The sequence below is a fragment of the Carcharodon carcharias genome, chromosome 10 (assembly GCF_017639515.1).
Source record: "Carcharodon carcharias isolate sCarCar2 chromosome 10, sCarCar2.pri, whole genome shotgun sequence".
Taxonomy (NCBI): Eukaryota; Metazoa; Chordata; class Chondrichthyes; order Lamniformes; family Lamnidae; genus Carcharodon; species Carcharodon carcharias.
In genome coordinates, this window is record NC_054476.1 from 54795229 (window position 1) to 54810050 (window position 14822).

The 14822-nt window shown below is 43.8% G+C and overlaps 1 protein-coding gene across 1 annotated transcript in view; it reads left to right on the forward strand.

Moving 5' to 3' along the window:
- otog (otogelin) overlaps positions 1–14822 on the forward strand; it is a 346092-nt gene that overhangs the window by 223970 nt on the left and 107300 nt on the right. Inside the window, exon 31 of the mRNA XM_041196645.1 lies at positions 3721–3838. Within this exon, the coding sequence (XP_041052579.1) occupies positions 3721–3838 (118 nt within the window). The remainder of the gene's footprint in view (positions 1–3720; positions 3839–14822) is intronic.

Below are 14822 nucleotides of genomic sequence, written 5' to 3' on the forward strand. Positions count from 1 at the left end.
AACTTGTACTCTGTCCTAGTTAAGAACAACATAGCTAAACAATACAACCAAGAATTCAAATGAAGAGTTATATCCGAAATTATAACCCTTCTTTCTCATTCAGATAATGATTGACCTGTATATTTCTAGTATTTGTTTTTTTTAAATTCAGAATTCCAGCATTCTTGGTTTCACTTTTTATCTGAACATGGTTGTTATCTACATACTGTTCAGTGGAATATATAGTTTAATGCCTATTCTGAATTAATGAAGGCGGTGCATAAAACAGGCTTAATTATATTCATAAAGAATAGGGAATAAGAGCTGTTTTTCAACAGGTGCTGCTCATTTTCACCATTATGTGATTTCAGACAAATATCTCCACACCCCAGCTGTGGAATCTCATGCTGAACGTTAATCCTGAGTCACTAATAACAAAAAGTTTAAATCTGAGCATAGTTTATTGAATAAAGCAGAATAATTCGGTTCCAGAGTTGATTTTGGGCTGATACATACACAAGAATTGTAAAAAGAAAATACATAGCTGTAATTCTGATAAGTGAACTAGTCCGCTGCTGACAGGTTCTGGTCATGGACTGAAATATTGTGCTCGAGATAAGATTTTCCTGGAGCAGGCTGGTACATTAGTTTTCTTCGTGTTGATCATAAGGCTGAAGTTGTCACATGCATTGGAGAACAAGTCTATGATACGCTGCATGTCCAGCTGTGAACCGGCAGCTGTTGCACAGTCATCGGCAAACAGGAAATCATGAAGTACGTCCTTGGAGACCCTAGTCTTTGCCTGGAGTTGTCTCAGATTGAGCAACTACCCGTCCATGCAATATCTGAGATTGGTGCCAGGGTCACCATCATGGAAGGCATCAGAGAGAATGGCAGAGAAAAACATGCTGAAGAGGGTTGGCGCTAGCACACAGCCCTGATTAACACCATTACTGACTGGGAATGGGTCAGAAGACACAATATCATCTAGGACACGCACAAGCATGCTGTCATGAAACTGTTGAACCATTGGTGGTGAATTTCTCAGGGCAGCCACTTTCTCTGCTACCTTCCAAAGGCACTCATGGCTAAGAACAAAAGAAATAGGAACAGGAGTAGACCATTCGGCCCTTTGAGCCTGCTCCGCCATTCAATAAGATCATGGCTGATCTTCTTGTGTTTTGATTACCACATTCCTGTCTTGCCCCGATAACCTTTGATTCCCTTGCTTAACAAGAATCTATCTACCTCTGCTTTAAAAATATTCAACGACCCCACCTCCACCACCTTCAGAGGTGGAGAATTCCAAAGTTGCACAACCCTCTGAGAGAAAAAATTTCTCCTCATCTCTGACCTAAAAGGGCAACTGCTAATTGTAAAACAGTGCCCCCTACTTCTGGACTTACCCACGAGGAAACATCTAACTCTGTCAAAGGCCTCAGTCAGGTCAATAAACATGGTGTAGAGGTCCATGTTCTGTTCTTGGCATTTCTCCTGAAGCTGTCTAACTGCAAACACTATATCAGTAGTTCCTCAACACTTCCTGAAACTGCACTGACTTTCTGGCAGCAGATTCTGACTGAGATGTTCCAGTTTAGAAGGATTCTGTTAAAGATTTTGCTGGTAATGGAGAAAAGCGAGATCCCTCAATGATTATAGCAAGATTCTTACTTTCCTTCCTACTTGTACAGGTGGACAATGGAGGCATCTTTGTATTCTTGCTGGATGTTCCCTCACTCCCACATAAACTGAAAGAGTTCAGAGAGCTTCTTGACCAGGCATTGACCTCCAACCTTGGAGACATCAGCTGGGATATCATCAGTTTCTGGAGCTTTGCTGCTCAACAGGAGTTTGAGAGCTTTCATCATTTCTAACACCATTTACCTGCAATGACAAGTCATCATTATCCATGATTATGATGGATTATTATTAGATCCATCTATTAAAAATGGATTATTCCATTATCCTTAGTACTGTCCAATACAAGCCCAGAGAGATTCAAGACATTTGGCTGAATCAGAAAACAGATGAACTTCAGTCATAAGCAGACCACAAAGACTCGAAGAGATTCTACCATGCTCTGAAATTTGCATACAGACCGCAGTCTACTGGTTCATCACTAATCCTCGTGCTGAAAGCTCAACGCTGCTCACAGTAAAAGCTCAAGTTCTAGAAAGTTGGGCAGAGCACTTTAACCACATTCTCAAGAAGCAATCTGCAGGCTGCTACCGGTTGCCATCCACTGCTCTATTAATGACCCTCCCATTGGGAATGTAATGCAATAGGTACATCCCATTTATCTTGGGAGGAAATGAAGCAGATTTAATTGACAGGCCTACTGGCAACTCACTAGCTAGGAGGTAGTCTGTATTGCAACGTATGAGTAGTCAAGTTTCAAACAGAGTACCCAAAGAACAGAAAAGCCACAATCTAAAAATCCAAGAGATCAGTTTATGTACTTCAAAATGGTCTGAAAGAAATGCATTGCCAAAGGCAGGCAATTTAGTCCAGGAAATGGAAGGACATTTGGTTTATTATTCCCACACATCTTTCTAAAGAGAGAAGCAAGATAGAACTAACCAACTGGAATTTCCTTTGATTGTTGCTTTATATTTGCAATTGCTGTTTTTGAAATAAAGCAGAATAATGAATCATATCAGGGTTTGTCTTTGATATTTCTCAGTCTGCCCTTGAAAGGATTAGGGAAGCGCATGCAAGGACACATGCAAAAGGCATGATATGGGGGTAAATTCAAATGGAGATTCTGAACAGTTGTACCCCTGGATCACATTCTCATATAGTTAGATGTTGGACAGTTTACACACATCCTTCAATGTAAGATGTTCAGACTGCTTATGTAGAGGTTACAACAGAGAAACGGGTCATTTGGCTCCACTGGTCTACACCACTGTTTACGGTCCACATGATCAAACTTCCACTACTTCATCTAACCCTATCGGTATATATTTCAAGTCCTTTCTAACTCATAAGCTTACCTAGCTTCCCCTTAAATGCATCTATGCTACTCATCTCAACTAATCCATGTAATAGCAAGCTCCACATTCAAGCTACTCTCATGGGCAAAGGAGTTTCTCCTGAATTTTTCAATAGGATTTATTAGCAACTATCATATATTTATTATCCTTAGTTTTAGACTGTACAAGTAGAAACATCTACTCTATGTCTCTTCCATCAAACTCCTTCATAGTGAAAGAATGTTTCTGAGCTGAAGGGAAGGGTAGAGCCAAAATGGCTCAAGGCTCTGCCATCAATGGCACAGTGATGAGAGAGGAGGCCAACACTGAAAGACTGGAGGGCACAGGCTGAGACAGAGATAGAGCTAACAAAATTAAATATAAGCAAAAGGCAATAGGTAGAACTGAGCAATATGGAAGCATAATGCAATAAAGCAATTTAGGAATGTGAGGCAAGGGGTAAAACAGAAAGATATCTAAATGCCTATTTTATGAATATAAAGGTCATTTGAGAGGCTCCAGACAGTCTGACTGAATTGTTTCTGTTGCTGGGAAGATTCCTATACATTACAAATCACTGTCTTTGTTGTTTGTACATTTTTTTAAAAACATGTGCAGGAATTTGACCATGAACCTTCATGCGTGATGAGCAACAAATGAGGACTTGATGTTATTTCAGATTGTTGACACAGGTATCTTATATATAAAACTTTTACATCATTATGACTCCTGAATGAAATACAGAATTTACTTGTGTATTATACAGATGCAAAGATATTGTCTCCAGCTCATTCTACCTGTGAGTGGCAATATGAGACTTGCACCAACCCCTGCATCCGAACCTGCAGAGATCCCACAGGCAAGATTTGTCAAACTCTACCAAGGTACATATGCACAAAGGAAATATATTAACAGAACGTAAACCTCTGCAACCCTCCAGGCTGCTGATGAATGGATTTGAAATATTTTAGTAGCAATAATAAAGTGCTTTAGAGAGTGGAAGAAGATTTGTTTTATTTCTGAAACATGTTTTTTTATCTTGGGATTCAAAACTAAGCATACTTTGGCAAAGGCTCTACCAACGTGCTGTGCCATGGAGTGATAGTGTGTAAACAGTGTTCATTAGCTACTGAACAGCAAGACCCTGAGAAAAACTCTTTCATCAGGGCAAATAGAAGCTAGAAATTTCCCCATGATGAGGGAGGAATTATCGAGGGGCAAGTCACTTCACGTAGTAACTGGTTTGAAGCACCAGGAGAACATTGTCCATGTATTCGTCTGAAGATTAGAAAATGAAAATGAATTTGAAAAAAATATTAGTCACATGAATTTTGCACAATAGTTTGGACCTGATACTGCTCAATTGACTACCCAGATCAGCAAATGCAGTCTTTACAAACACATTCTCTCAGTCTGAAAAGACATATCAGTTTGTCATGTTATAGATTTAAAAGAAAAACGATTATTCACACAAGAATGGGAATGTAGAACCAGAGAGATCAAATATCCAACAGTGCAGACTTTTTCATATTGAACAAAACCCTGCTTTGCAGATGCAAGATTAGTTTGAAATGGTCACCTCTTGGTCGCAACAGATTTGCTATCCACGCAAAAACATATGTGAAATAAAATTCCTGTCACATCAGTTGTACATTCAATGTTTATAAGCACCTTTGTTTTCTATTCTCACTGAGTATCTGAATTAATTCTGTTAAAAACATTATTGAATGGTACTTTTTCATCTTTATAATGCAAAGCCATATTACATGAAAATGCAATGAAATAGCAGTACAACCAGGAGTGGGCTGCTAAATAATTTATATTCGAATGTAATGTTATTGGAACATGAATGCACAAAGTGGTTTTGTTTTTTAAAATAGGATGACATTGCACCATGTGATACTACACATACTTGGATAAAATTCCACTGACTGTTTTAGAAAATATCCAGTAAAAGTCCATGCTTTTTGGGACAAACTTGAGAATTTTACATCAAGAACAGTCATGAAGGTGTTAAATATACAATTTAATAGTTAATTTTAATCATCACAAAACGCTTGTGTGCTTTTTTTCCATCTTTTTTGGAAATTAGAAATATTGCTCACTGAGAAAACAATGGTTGACTCATTTTCTTTAAAAAAAAATTAAATGATGTCGGTTTATCAGCTATATGATGGCAAAGTGTTTATATGTTTTCCATTTTCAATATTAAATTTGATCACAAAAAGTGTGACTGAAATCCATGTGCAGAAAGCTAAAGGCAGAATGTATGCATCATAGACAATATTTTTAATATAATATAAATTTTCAAAGTGGAACAGCTAATGACACATCAGAGTAACTGGCTGGGAGATTTACCTTCCTTCCCTTCTTGAATTTTCTTGGGCTGGTTTTCATCCTGTGGGTGGGTGGGCGCCCAACCTGAACAGGAGTGAAATAGTATGCAATGACAACTGGCGAGCATGCCGATGTCACCATGCATTCTTGCAATCTTTCAGTAGGTGGGCACATGCGAGAGGCAGCACTGCGTCCACCGACAATTAAGAGGCTTATTCAGGCCATTAAGCAATTAATTAATTTGTATTTTTCGCTGCTTGCTTAACCATTCGGTTGGCGAGCGGGCAAATATGCCAGGCGGCCTTTGCATTTTTAACGAAACTTCATCCACAGGAGGGATGAGGTTTCCAACGGTTACTAAAAAAACAATTTAAAAATTTTAACATCAGTTTTTACATGTCCCTCTTCATATGACTGAGTCACATGTGGGGACATGTTTTTATCATTTGTAATGTTTTTATTTTTGTATCTAAGATTCTTCAGCTTCCTGAGGCAGCTTCCTGCCTTCAGGGAGCCTTCAGTGCGTGCTCCCTGCAGACTTCAGCACTTGCAATCCTCTCACCCCCACTTCGGCAGCGCTGAGCATTTCAGTGCACCGTTCACACTGGCTGGCCGTTAATTGGCCAGCCAGGGTGAAATTGCGATCAGGGCCCGATCACGGTGGTCCGTTTCACGGCCGCTCCCTGGCCTGCCCGCTGTGCCTGTCGGACAAGGAGAAATCCCTGCCCCGTATGACATGTACTATTTCCAGCCTGCAAAGCTGGCAGACATGTTAATGCTGTTACTTTAAGAACAGTCACTGGGAGATTTACACTATGAATTTTCATCCCTCAATTCCACCAAACAATCCCGCTTACACCCTGCCCTCCCCCCACCCCAGCAACCCCACATTGGGACATATCCAGTTCATATGGCAGTTTCAAGAATATTTATTGTACAACTGAGAATAATTTAACTATATACCTCATTCTGTTGAAATCAATGCAGCCAAGGCTCCTGGTGGCAGCTTCAAGGCTTCATGTTTTCCTCAAAATATTATTTATAAAAGGACAGACTTAGACAAAAAGATGATCATGTCAAAAGAGTTAAATTTTGCTGTTATAGTTTTTCAATCTTTGAACATACGAACTTGGAACAGATCCAAAATATAGGTACAGACTGATAGTACAAATTACATGTTAACGGTGGGAAATGCAAAAGCTCAACTGTGAAGGTAAGTATGATTCAAGAGATTTTTTTGCTTAAATCTTGGTTGTAAACTTTCAGTAAAATGATTAAATTTTCAGCACAATGAAATCATAGGTAAAAAGTATTTTTTATGTCTAATTATGGTTTCACTAATTTGAAACTCTACAAGCTGAGTTATCTTCTATGCTTTTATCCATCAAAATCTCCGCAAATTTAAAACAATTTCAGTCTCAAATTGTAACTTTTGCAACCTGATCGTGACGGGCGTGTTCGGTGGCGAGATCGGAGAACTCGCAAGAAGACCATAGGCGCATTTCCTGGTGACTAGAATCACACCCTTCCAACAGTGTTCAATGGCCACCTTTCCCAAGAGGATCCTCAGGCTTGCCCAGTTGCCCAATGGTTCTGCAGCACCATAGCATTCATTCACATTTGAATGTGCATGTGAGGGGTTAACAGTAGAGGAGCAATCATTGGCAATCAAGAATTAGTTCTGTTTGAGTGGGCACAATTGCTTGACTAGCCTGACTCCAAGCATGTCAATTGAGCTCTTCTCCCTGGCACTGTGCCCCCCACTGTCAGTGGTGGGCAGTGTTTCCCAACGTTGGAAACTTAATTTTATTGCATTCACATCTCATTATTGTAGCACATATAGGAATCACCTTCCCCACATCAAATTTAAAGTCCACTTTAATGTGATTTTACAATGGGGTGATTTACAACAGCCTTTAAAAAGTGTGCACCTGGTAACCTGAACTTTGAAGGGAACTTGGAGGTGATTGCACAAAACGTTTCACAGCACTTGCGATGATCGCAATGCAAGGAAGCAGTTTTGTGGAATGAGGATGGTCACAGACAAGTCTCCATAGTGATTTCTTTGTGGCTGGTTTTTAATGCTGGGGCAAGGGCGACAGTACCAGGGAGAAGAGAACCTCAGGTCAAGGGCTACAGTGCAAGGGAGGAAGCGGGAGAAGGGAACGTTGGGGCAAGGGTGACAGTGCAAGGGAGTTCTGGCAGCACAGACTGAAATACAAACATATGCCGGGGGAAGAAAACAGCCGGCATGTGCCAAAACATGTCAAAGATGAGCACTCTTCTGCAGTTGAGTGCATTTAGCTTGAGCTCAATTGACATGCTTGGAGTCAGGCTAGCCAAGCAATTGTGTTCATTCAAGCAGAACTAATTCCTGACAGTGTCAATGATTACTCCTCTACTGTTAACCCCTCTCGGGCGCACACTTCAAACTTGAATGAATGCTATGGTGCTGCAGAACCCTTGGGCGATTGGGCAAGCTTGAATATCCTCTTGGGAAAGGTGGCCATTGAACACTGACAGAGGCATGTGCCCCTAGTCCCTTGCATTATGTTTATGTTGACATTGAAAAGTCACCCTCATGGTCCAAGCAAAATATGAAGCCTTGGAGTGCAGGTTAGGAAAATGTCTGCACCTGAGATGAGAGTTCAGGGTGCTGTCGAACGGTAGAAGCTGCCTCTGTTCAGTCGTATGGTTTAGAGCAGTATTGGGTGGTGGGATAGTGAATCATCATGCATACTAAACATTGGGCATCGATATGGTGACCTGGACTCTCCGCGACCATGCACTATGGAGCCTTGAGAGGCAGCCGTAGGTGATGACTTGATCAAGAGTGGTTCTTAGGAAAAAATTGCTGACCCCTGCATCTCTCTTTTCGATACTGTAGTGAAGAGACCATCAGGAACATAGAGCCTGATAATCACGCTGTCTGCTTCATTGCTTATAGGCAGGAGAGAAGAAGGAGAAGAATGCGACAGAGGCACCTGGCTCGTCAAAGGGAGGAGCAGAACCCTGAAGACCAAGGGCCTCCTCCACAGCAGAGGATGAAACCCACAGAACCATTGTTCCTAGGTGCTTTGCTGGGCCCAGGGTCCATAGACGGCACACGTGTAGGCTGCAGATGAGCGAGAACCAGTGTCACCGACACCTGCTCATGTTAAGGGAACTGGTCGTGCATATATGCCACCTTCTGCAGGATTTGGCATCACGGGGACTCAGAGGGTCATGACACTGCCAATGACAGTTAAAATAACTGCTGTGCTCAATTTCTACAGCAGTAGCTCCTCCCACAGCTCCACTGTGGACCTTTGTGGGATTCTGCAAGCTTCCACCTACAAATGTATCCAGAAGGTCACGGACGCCCTTTTTGCCAAGGCACAGAACTTTGTCAACTTCAACAGAGATCAGGCAGGCCAGGAAGCAAAAATGCTGGGATTTGCTCAGATTTCCAGATTCCCACAGGTGCAGGGAGCCGTTAACTGCACTCACGTGGTTCTTAAATCTCCTTGGTAACGAGCAACCCAGTATGTGAACCGCAATGGCTTCCACTCTCTCAATGTTCAGCTGGTCTGTGACTATAACAAGCGGATCATGCAGGCGTGTGCAAGATAACCTGGAAGCATCCAGAACTCATACATCCCCAGCAGGTCTCAGACCCCTGACATTTTTCGGGGACCACACCGGATGCAGGGTTGGCTCCTCAGGGGCAAGGGTTACCCACAAAGCACCTGCTTGATGACACCCATGTGGCGGCCTCAGCCTCCTAGTGAGAGAAGATACAACAAGGCTCAAGCTGCAACCCGGAGTTTGTTTGAACACACCATTGGCATCCTGAAAGTGAGGTACTGGTGGCTGGACAGATCTGGCAGAGCACTGCAGTACACTTCCCAGAGGGTGTCACGCATCATAGTGGCTTGCTGCACATTACACAACCTGGCGATACAAAGTGGGGAGGATCTGGATGCTGAGGAGATGCAAGAGCTTCATGTCTCCTATGATGAGGAGGAAATCGAAGGGGATGAGGGTGATGAGGTCCTGGAAGGTGAGGGCGTAGGTGATGAGGCCATTTCACTGGCCAGATGAGGCAGGTGTACTTGTGAGTCCCTCATTGCCACATGATTCCAGGAGGATAATGACGATATGCAGTGAGGACACGCCTGAGATCTTCACATTGCATCTGGGAACGTCTGACACCTGTCTGTCTGAGGGCAGCACACATAGGCTCTATGAAGAGGCTCATGTCATAGAGATACTGCTGAGATAAAATGGGCACATGGACTTTAAGACAGCTTGATACTTTGGCAGGCTTCATCACCTGTTCCCTTCAGCTCCACACTGTCACCTGTCAGAAATGGTGGCAAGGTGGTGTGGCAGCCCCACCTCTGAGAGCTCACAAAGAACATCAAGGAACCCAGTGACGCTTGTAATTGAGACTCTTGCAGGAAACAAAAGACACAAGAAGGTGCATGCATCACTAATCTGGACAGTGACTTTGAAGCTGGACAATCACTGTGCTTGAAAGGTTACACTCTGCACAGTGCAGAGGCCCTGGACTTTGACACTACCCTTAATTTTGTGCAGGAAGCAAGGTTTCACATCTGATTGACATGAGCACTGCTCATCATAACAAGGAGACAAGACAAGGATACAATTCTTGGGAGTGCATTTACAATGGTCACCATTAAGTTCAAGTGATTAACACCCATACCCATGTTAAGCAATTACATCTTCTTGACCTTTCCAACTCTGCCGCTATGTCTTGGTGCTCCCCGACATCTACAGCGGAGGTGGAAGTGGCTTGCTGACTGCTATGCCCTCTCGCCTGTGATCACCTTGGTGGGTATGTTCTGGAGGGTCATGACCTGGAGAGCCCGTCCTGCTTTTGGAGTCCTGCTGTGTGACAGTGGCACCCTCCTCAACCTGTAGAACTGGAGCTGCTGGGGTCACAGGAAGAGGGGATTCGGATCAGCTGGACACTCCCGGAGTCACCTGGGTGGATGGCATCAGGGTGTGCACCTGCTGTTGCTCCTCCCCATGGGTGCCTGAGGGCCTCCGGCTGACTCCTTGAGGAGAAGGGCTAGCTGGAGTGAGCTTGAGATGCCCCGCCCCCTCTTCTCATGTTGACACTGTTGGATGCCTGCAAGTACCTCAGTGATGGAGTGCAGCTCTTGCAGCAGAGTGGGACCAATGTCCTAGACCAAGGTCTCCATGGTGGCCATCATCCTACCAGTGTTAACCTCAGTGCGTTGGCATGCCTGCGTTATCACCTCAGAATGAAGGTGAATGGACTCCTCTATTGTATATTGCAATTTGAGGGGTGCAGCAGACATCCCTTACTGATGTTCCAGAGCTTGGATTTGCAGCTCCAGCAACTGGACTGAGTCCAGAGGTTCCTCATCTGACTCAGACTCAGCAAATTTCTGGCCTCCAGCAATCCTCTGAGTGCCAGAAACCTGGGAAGTCCCTGCTGCGGATCAGACGGTGCGATATGCTCACTAGATTGTGATCCCAAGGCTACTCTAGATCCCACTGAGGTGTGTGTCTCTGCGCTGGTGGAGAGTGTTGGTGAATGCTGTGATGGGTCTTCCATTTTGGTGTCTGCGAATTCCTCTTCCGTGGTGTCCTTGGGGCTGGAGTTGACAACCGAGTTTATGGAACCCCTCGGCTTCCAAGATGTGCCTGCGAAAGCAAGGAGAAATAGTGCATGGCAGGGGGCTGCGGAACAGGAGAACTGACTCACAGCATGGTTGTCTGATGGATGTTAGACTGCTGGATCCTCACTTGCTTGAGCGCCTCCAACCTCACCATCAGCACAGGAAGGGTCCATGTTGTCACCAGCCAGCTGGAAGGCTCTATTTTCAAAGTCTGTGAGGGTCTTGACGTCAGGCATTCCTTCCCTGTTCTGAAAACCTTTTGTTGTGTACCAGCTTGTCCTACATGAATACTGATGGAGAGACCATAAGCAGCATGCCTGCCAGGCCAGGTGAGAAGGGTGCCTGGCATGTGTAGGTGGTGAGTGGTGCCATGGACGGGATGAGACATGATCCTCAGGGTAGATGAAGGTGTTTGTGAGAGAGTGAATGGTGATGTCTCTTGAGCTGGCAGTAAGTGAGATCCCTGTGGATGTGTGATGGGTATATGAATGTGTGGGTTGAGAGTGATGAGAAGAGTGACTTACCCTGCTGGAACAAAGGAGATCATTCATCCTCTTTCGGCACTGGGTAGATGTCTTCTTTTGGAATGTGTTTGCCCTGCTTCCCATGCTGGATTTGTCACCTTGGATGAGGTCCTTTGCCCAGAGCAGGTGTAGAGGACATTGCAGCTGGCCTCCACTGCGTCCAGGAGATGCTCAAGGGAGGCATTGCTAAATTTGGGGGTAGCATGTTTCCTCCCTTAGGCAACTAACAGTTCCCAGCAGCTTCCTATCACTTGAAGAGTGCTATCTCTGTGCAGGGGCGGCCTTTAAATGTGGTGCGACGTTTACTGAAGGCCTGAAGTGACAGCGGGGCGGGTGAATTGGAGACTGCCCTGCCAGCGATCTGCTGTAAAACTTGTGCCTCTGTTTATAAAATGCAAAGTGGCGGACAATATTGTATAAAAAAATTGCCATCAGTGTGTCACACACTGATTTCCCCGTCCAATATTGGTCTTTGCCAATTTCTGGGACAACTCCACCCTATTTGTTTGGTAAAGTGTCTGAGCAGTTACAGAACTGTATAAATTCCTGAATTTTGCTACATTGTTTATGCCACCATGATTTGTTTAATAAACATAAAGTAATATTCATGATTTTCCCTTCTCTATTAAAAATATCCATCAACATTAATCTCCATGTGAGGTCCATTCTTTAATCCATCAAAAACCGATACACAAATCCTTAGGCATGTCATGTATGTATGTGCTATGTCTAAGAATTTAAGTTTCAGTTTTTTTTTGGGAGAGTCAGACCCATGGTCCACATACATCTGTGCACATTCACAACATTTCATCCTCATATCACTATTTCTCTGGCTATTCTGAGCTCTCACTGAGTAATGTAAGCTTTTAACAACTGAGTGACCATTTCAGCTTTTAGTATCCCCAGCATGTGTCTCTTGTTATACATCTGCAAAAAGAAATCCTAATTTTTATTCCTAAAGAAAATAAATTGGAATTAATAGGGAAAATATTTTCAAACTTGTAGAATTTCCAAACTGAGGATTATGGTCTTAATATAAATTGCCCCAAAGTTTTCTCCTCTCCTCCCCTGAAAGTATTGACTTGCGCAGGCATTGAGTTCCTCAAGTGTCAGCAGCTTCCAGCACAGTTCAACGGCTGTTGATACATTTACACCCCTCATATGTGAGCGTATATAGTCAATGTTGGTAGTTTATTCGACCATGAAGAGAAGCATAGCTGAACCCTTTCTGTCCTCACCCGATATTCACGTGCACTTTCCATCCGGTGTTACCAAATGCTGGTCAGGAGCATGAACTTTGGTTAATTTTCTTTCCCTTTAGCTCAGGATCGCTGAGGTGAATTATACAGCTTTTGCTGTTGAATTGGCTGAATGAGCATCAATAGATCAGGGATTGAATCTGGGACCTTTTTATTCGATGCTTTTTAAAAAATTGTTTTATTTTCCTTTTGGATTTAGTTATATAATCTTGCAGAGGATGCATACTTAATGCATGGTTGTATTTCTTTAATACTTTCAACTACTTCCAAGCTAATATTTATACGTAAGTGAATTCTTGTATTGCCTGAGATTGCCACATTCAATACCTCATTGCTGGACTGGTTTCTAAATTTACAGAGGTAAAGCCCAGTGGCTAAAGTCAGATTAGCCAGCTGCAGTCTTAAGCCCGACTATTAGTTATCTGAAAAGGACATACCTATATCAGAAAATAAGGCTTACTTATAAAAACATTCTCTTTCGTTGAATGTGATCATTGCCTGGCATTTGTGTGGTGTGAATATTGCTTGTCATTATCAGCTCAAGCCTGAATGTTGTCCAGGTCTTACTGCATGCGGTCATAGGCTGCTTCAGCATCTGAGGTGTCATGGATGGTACTGAACACTGTGTAATCATCAATGACATCCCCACTTTTTTATTCATTCATGGGATGTGGGCATTGCCGGCTAGGCCAGCATTTATTGCCCATCCCTAATTGCCCTTGAGAAGATGGTGGTGAGCTGTCATCTTGAGCTACTGCAGTCCATGTGGTGTAGGTACACCCATAGTGCTATTGGGGGGGAAGTTCCAGGATTTTGACCCAGTGACAGTGAAGGAAAGGTAATATTTTTCCAATTCAGGATGGTGAGTGGCTTGGAGGGGAACTTCTGGGTGGTGGTGTTCCCGTGCATCTGCTGCCCTTGTCCTTCTAGATGGTAGTGATCGTGGGTTTGTAAGGTGCTGCTTAAGAAGCCTAGGTGTGTTCCTGCAGTGCATCTTGTGGATGGTACACACTGCTGCCATTATGGTGGTGGAGGGAGACAATGTTTATGGATGGGGTGCCAATCAAGAGGGCTGCTTTGTCCTGGATGGTGTCAAGCTTCTTGAATGTTGCTGGACCTGCATTCATCCAGTCTAGAGGAGAATATTCCATCACACTCCTGACTTTCTGACCTTATGATGGAGATAACATCATTAATGAAGCAATTAAGGATGCTTGGGTCTAGGGCACTACCCTGAGGAACTCATGAAGCGATGCTCTGAGGCTGTGATGATTGAACTCCAACAATCACAACCATATTCCTTTGTGCTAGGCATAACTCCAATGAATAGAGTTTTTCCCCTGATTCCCATTGATTTCAATTTTGCTTGGGTTCCTTGGTCCCACCCTTGGTCAAATGCTGCAAAAGCTGACACTCTCGTTTCATCTCTGGAATCCAGCTCTTTTTGTCTATACGTGGAATTATCTGATCCAATTTGCAGTGGACGGGACGGGGGTGGCGGGGGCGGAACATTTTGGCGAGAGGGGCAGAAATTGATTTTACGCTGGTGTGAAATCATAGCAAGATCACCCAATGGTGTCTGCCATGGCAGATCGTAAATCCTGCTGGAGGCTGGTGCAAATTTGAGTTGCAGCCCACTAGTGGGATGTAGTTATGCCCAACCGGAATCATTCCCCCATGCCCGATTTACCCTTACAACGGCGGGAAAACACGTCGGCTCAGAACATGTCTAGACAAGTGGATCTTAACTTTAGGGCCTTGCTCAGATCACAGGCATCCAAGGAGATGATGATGCTGGAACCCTATAGCTAACGGACCCTGGAGGAACACGTTGATCACATGTTGGGTGGATCCTCATGCACATGGCTCTGCCGTGAAGCAGCTTTTGGAAAGTGGGAGGTCTCCACGCAGCAGCTTCGACTTTGCTGAGGCTTCTCAATGTCACAGATTCGCCATATGCCCGCACCATCTTCCATGGTCTCTGTTGATGCTTCAGGTCTGCTTCGGAACTTCACGGATGTCGCTGTGCATTGGTATGGATGATCGGCAAGCAGGGGTGGGGTGGAGAGGAATATCTAGGTGTGAAAAGGAGAG